Source organism: Miscanthus floridulus, chromosome 4 (assembly GCF_019320115.1).
Source record: "Miscanthus floridulus cultivar M001 chromosome 4, ASM1932011v1, whole genome shotgun sequence".
NCBI classification, from domain to species: Eukaryota; Viridiplantae; Streptophyta; class Magnoliopsida; order Poales; family Poaceae; genus Miscanthus; species Miscanthus floridulus.
The window spans coordinates 13919920-13925919 of NC_089583.1; the positions used below are offsets into that span (position 1 = coordinate 13919920).

The 6000-nt window shown below is 46.6% G+C and overlaps 1 protein-coding gene across 1 annotated transcript; it reads right to left on the minus strand.

Annotated features, from left to right (window-relative positions):
- Positions 1–3882: 3882 nt before the first annotated feature.
- On the minus strand, positions 3883–5645 carry LOC136548071 (RNA-binding protein P-like). The gene is made up of 3 exons (XM_066539717.1): positions 4731–5645; positions 4134–4200; positions 3883–3899 (listed from the first exon to the last, which is right to left on the minus strand). The coding sequence occupies exons 1-3, from the start codon at positions 5643–5645 to the stop codon at positions 3883–3885; spliced, it is 999 nt and encodes a 332-aa protein (XP_066395814.1).
- Between the last annotated feature and the right edge of the window lie 355 nt (positions 5646–6000).

A 6000-nucleotide genomic window follows, 5' to 3' on the forward strand; every position in this document is an offset into this window, starting at 1 on the left:
ATTCTCGTGCCTAGCATGATGGTCCCAGCTTGTGATATAAGAAGAATGAACAGCCTGCGTGCAATAGACACGATTAAACCTACTACAACAAAATCAATTAGTAATTTTATACTAGTGCAGTATAGCTTACTGGAGAAAGTTGTTGTCTCTGTTCATATGTGCGGTTATAATCCTCAATAATAGGATCTCCTGCAATAGGGATAAAAACATGAATAATTGAGAATTTTAAAGGTTGGATTTTGATTGTAAACAGTAGTTATTGTGGCCAAGAATAAAATTGTATTTTTGTTTAGTGCCAGAAACGAGTAATATGTTCAAATGACCATACATGACATAAAAGATAAATCTGCATATATATAGTACTAAGGGGCAGCAGAATTTGTAGCCAATACTAACCCAAATAAGAAGATGTACTGTCAAGATAACTCATGATGAAAGACAGAACCATCCAATATTACCATTTGCAAATCACAAACATTTGCATGTTATTAGCAAATAGCTCAAAGAAGGGCTTCAGAACTAATACAGAAAATTAACTATCTAGGTTGGAGAAAAAATGATTCATATTAGGGCCACTGATTATTCGTATAATGAATGAAACACTAGGCTAATATAACATTAGAGACACCAATCGTTACATATCTAAAAATCTTATACATCTGGCATTACTTTGTTGCATGCGCAGTTAAATTGTCGCATTAGACTATTGTAATATACAAAAGTCATCCGGCATCACTTAGGAGATTAAATTCTACTATATGCTTGTTATTTAGTCCAATGTTCACTATGTGAAAAACGGTTTGTAGCAACGGAATAAATTTTTTGTAGGGATGGCTGGTGATAGAGCCGCCCCTACAGTGGCGTGCTTGGGAGCCCAGAGACTAGCCGCCCCTACAAATGGAACAATAGGGGTGGCTGGTGATACGAGCCGCCCCTATAAATGGGTCTGATTTGTAGGGGTGGCTCAATCACCAGCCGCCCCTACAAATGCTGTCGCCGGAACCCAAACCTGGGCTTGGGCCTCACTTTTGCTGGTAGGCCACTGAAACCCGCAGGCCTGTTAAGCCTGTCAACGATCTAAGCCCTCGATCTGAATCGAACGGCCGAGGTTCGTCCAACCAGCGACAAAACTACCCGCCGGACATCCAAAACCCTAGGGTTTCATTCTCACTTATCCATCCGCCGCCGCACTCTCTCTCACTCGCTCTCTACCTCTCTCACCCGACGGCGCTTAGATCCGTGGGCCGCTACTACATCCATGCCGAGAGCCCCGACGTGGAGGCCGCCTGCACGCTCCTCCTCGAGCTCTACGTGCGCGCCGGGTGCCCGCGCCTCCGGGGACAGGGGAGGGAGGGGGCGGAGCTGCTGCTGCGGCAGGAGGCCCGCGAAGCCGCGCTGACGGGGCACAGCCGCCTCCTACGCGTCAGTGGCGGCGGGGTCGGCGATGCGGCCGGCGCTGCGGGCGCCCGCAGCATCGCTCTCTTCATGGCTGCCTTTAGGGTGCCGGTCGAGTTCCCTGCGCAGGAGCTCTGCGACCTTGTAGACGCTGCCGACGTCTCCGTCTGCGTGGAGGTGCTCAAGGCCTCCAAGCTCTTTGTCAAGAAGATGCGGGGTGAGAAAAATGAAATCTACTTCCCTCTTCTTCCCCTGAACCCTGATGACATTCAAGCGTTTCAGATTTTCCATGTTCCAATTCAGATTTCAGATCCTTTCAGTGCGCCTGTCATCCGGCAACGGATCTAGGGTGGTGGTGTCCCCCGTCGGTGGATCGAGGGCGGGTGTGCTCCCCAACGGCAGATCCAGGGAGAGCCCATCCTCCAAGCGGCAGATCTTGGGTGGTAAGCCTGTACCACTACTCCACTATCAACCTGTGTTTGTCAGTACTTAGCTGCCGTTCTGAGAGAGTCTGAGCAAAAGGTCACTCGTGTACTTTCGTTTAAATTTGCAACAATAACATATTGTTAGATCGTTGTCTTCATTTCTCATTACTGGTGTTTGTTTTAGTTGCTGCTATCATATTCATTCTTTTGTGATGTCTCATTCTAGAAGCACCTTTATAAGTCAAAAAATATGTACAGAATGGTAGTGAAGATAGTGTGTTGATTTTGCTGCTGATCTTGTGATGCAACCTTGTTAGAATAGTAAGTTTTTGCTATATTCTAAAAAGTAATGATTGTTATTGACCTTAGAAGATACATTGAAATAGGTAAGCTGGCCTGGACACTTACTTTCAGCAAAAGAAATCTGTGCTAGCTATAGTGATTGAAACACTTATTGTTAGGCAACTTATTCTTGCTGGAAAGGAATTCTATATTGTTGTAGGCCATAAAGAACAAGTAACTAGTAACTTAATCTTGACACTACTGATACAGACCTTATGCTACTGCTTGACACTGTCCTTGAACCAATCCTTGGAAAATGCTCTTCGAACATTGCTGCAGGAGCTTGTGGTAACTTTCTATGTGGCTACACTGTCCTTTGATCTCACTTGATGATAAATTGGTTAGGGAGTGTTGTCGGCACGTGCATTTTTCTGGGTCATTGCATCTGTTCTGAGCAGTAGGGTTTTAATGATTATTTCTAAAAGAAAACGGAAGGTGTGGCTGCATTTTTATTTGCAATCCTAGAAAATTACATTGATTGCTGATTCTGTTTTATATGGTGAGTGTGTATTTCCATATTTCATTTGTGTATTCTTAGTCATCTGCAGTGCAATCGGGTAAAAAGATCATGCAATATGGGAATTCATTGGATAGAGGAGAAAGTAACTGCCTGATAACTCGCCTTCTTGGTCAGTTGCAGTTCTTCCAACATTCTTTGTTCAAATCCATACCTATCTGAGGACCTTATGGCATCACTTTCTCTTTTTTTCTTGAACACTATTTGGTGCCTGTGTAGCATTAGTTTCTGTTCTGAGAAAACAATGTTCTTCCATGATAGATATTGTGCTTTATCTTTGCGAAAGAGGGCATGTTGAGGGTGGTATGGTATATTGAGAGCCAACAAGATGTACTGGGGAAGGTAATTGTGATCCTTATTCTATTTGGTTAGTTCTGGTTAAGTACAAAAGATGCATGTTTGTAACTTTGCTGATCGATTATCGTTTTGGGTTGTTTGTAGCAAGAACTTTTTGTACTGGGGAAGGTAATTTTGATGAAGGTTAGGTTCAGTTGTTTTGTTGTGTCTACTTTTTGAAGTTTAGATTTACTGTTGTTCCCACATCTGGTGCTGCTATTTATGCAGGTGGAGACAATTAGGCTTACTGAGTCATTGTCTTGTACATTCTCAAGAATTGCTGCGGTGTGTCTTGTTCTCTCTTGTGTTACTTGCATCGAGCGAAGATTGGTTTTCACAATACTTTTCATATACCTATGTGCAGTCTCATAGTTTAAATGAACAGCAAGCACAATAATTTGCACCATGTATTGTCATGGAATATTTGTTATAATCTGGTATAAATAAATGTTCTGGTCGAATTTGAATTGTAAATTTTTTTTTGGTGGAAAAATGATTTGTAGGGGCGGTTGGTACTATAGCCGCCCCTACAAATCGATTTGTAGGGGCGGCTGGTGTTCCCAGACCGCCCCTACAAATGCATGATTTGTAGAGACTCTTGCGTAGGGGCGGCTGGCTGAACCGTCCCTACAAATGCTTATTAGCCGCCCCTAAAAACCATATCTAACGTAGTGGTTGTTCACCCTTTAAATGAAAATACAACCTAGCTAGCTAGTGAAATAGATGCCACAAAAACAATATAGCCTTTAATTTTATCACAAGAAAATTGGAAAATGAAATATTGATGCCACAAAACCCTAATTATTCAATGAGTTTTAAAGATGAAGAAATAAAGAGGGACAAAGGAAATATGTAGAGCTATCAAATTTAAACCAGCTTCAGAGCTGCAACTTCAAAAAATAACAGGACTGCACTGCTACATAGACCAACTACCCATATATATAGCACATGTAATGTGACCAAGAACAATAAAAAGATTGTGGCTAGGTCATTGTGATAAACAGAAATAGTAAACGACAGATGATTGAGATGGGTAAACTATAAGTGATGCAGATACTCCTAAATATGAAATTCATGAATACAAAGATGACTGGAATTTTTGAAGAGAATTAACTCACTTTGAGCAGTCTTATTAGCCTTTTCATTCCCTTCAGGGACAGCAACTCGGCATGGTTTCCCACAAATCTGATGATGGTGTTTGAGAGAACAAGGTTAACAGTCAATATTCATAAGCATGCAGGAGATCAGAAAGGCAAATAAATAAGTATTAGTTAACTAGCTCATTGTACAAAAACCAACATTTTTCGGTTAAGATCCATTTTTTCGGTCAAGGAGAGAAAGGGTGAAATTTCACCAATAACAAGTATCCGATACAACAAACAAATACAGAAGACTACCGAGGTACAATAGACTTGAATGATCAACTTGGTAAAGTTAACTAGGTCATTGTACAGATAAGTAGTCAATTAATCGACATGAAAGTGAAAAGAAATTAAAGATGTTACAATGGCAGGAATTTCTTGTCCATTATTCCATCTAACGATTAAAATTCAAAAAACAAATCATGCCCTGATTTATGGTGTGAATGTGATATCTGCAGCATAGAGTTGATGAGCGGGAAGTGCAGTAATATAATGAATCTATCCTATACGTCAAATATATCAACAAATTAGAAACAAAAAAAATCCATTCAAGCAATTGGCAAGCACACCCACCTTCACATTGCCGAACTCGGCGACGGCCTTGCTGGCCATGGCGGCGTCACGGTAGGCCACGAAGCAGTAGCCTTTGTTCTTGCTCGTGGTCCTATCCATGAACATTCGGACCTGTGTGATCTCCCCGGCCGCCGAGAGCGCGGCCCTGACGTCCTCCTCCATGGCGTCCCTGCTAAGCCCGCCGACGAACACCTCCCTCCTCCTCTTCTCCTCCACAGCAAGCATTTGAGTCGCAGCCTCACCGTCCCTCCTCGCCACCATACCCGTGCTCACCACCGCAGGGCCACGATGAGCACTGCTGCCCGTCGCGGTGGGCTCCCCGGCTATGGTCTTGGCTTCTTCCCCCGCTGCCACCATGTCCTCCTTGCCCAGTAAGGATCCATGGACAGGATCCGCGTTCCAGCCAGCCGCCGGCTTCTCAGGCGGGATCTCGCCCAATTCTAGCTCCTCGTCATCGTCCCCCAGCTGCATCGGCGACGCTGCAGCGGCAGGTGAAGCCACACCTCCGCCGCTTTGGTCTCCTTTCGAGCTGCTGGCGACGGCGTTACCTTGGGGACAAGCGGTTTTCTTACAATCTTCAGCACTTGCTTTGGTGGCGGCGTGGCGATGGTCCATGGACATGGACTGGTGGTCCACGGCCAGAGGAGGAAGCGGTGGCGCGTAGGGTTTCCCTATCTCCTCGTCCGCGGCGGCCGGGGACAGCGGCGGGGAGGAGGGAAGTATCTCGTCCGCGGGAGCGGGAGGAAACGTGGCTTCCGCTTCCGCGTCGGCTTGAGACACGGCGGTGTGGGCTAGGAGCATGAGGTTATCGGCATCGGCAGCCTCGGCGACGGCTGGGGGCGCCGGGATCTGGCGGGGGGCGGATGGGACATGGAGAACAAACGGAGGGGGGACGGGGGGCCTGGTTGCAGACATGGGGCTGCGCGGGGTCCGGCGCCTCCTCTGGGGCACCACAGCCCACGGCGGCAGCAGCTCCCGCGGCGGGGATCGGTGGTCCATCGACGACGGACGGAGAGGCTGCGGGGGGGATCGGAGGGGGCTGCGCGGAGTGAGCGAGTGCCGGACTTGCGTGAGCGTGACGAAGTGCTTGCTGGAATGGAAAGTGGACGAGAGGAGCCGCGTCTCCCGTATCAAAAGAGGTGAGAGAGGCCGCCTGCCGAGCGAGGACAGGACGGGCTGTGGTGGGGCCCGCGCGCCCGACATTTGTCCTCTCAGGTGGACGACGTGGGTCCTGGAGAAGCAACCTCGAGAGCCGTGCCTTGGTCATGCC

Bases quoted from the DNA above. Each gene is read 5' to 3' on its own strand.
- LOC136548071 (XM_066539717.1), bottom strand. From the start codon at position 5,645: ATGTCTGCAACCAGGCCCCCCGTCCCCCCTCCGTTTGTTCTCCATGTC. The intron at 4,201-4,730 runs GTGGGTGTGCTT...CACCATCATCAG, and splicing joins CCGAGTTCGGCAATGTGAAG to ATTTGTGGGAAACCATGCCG.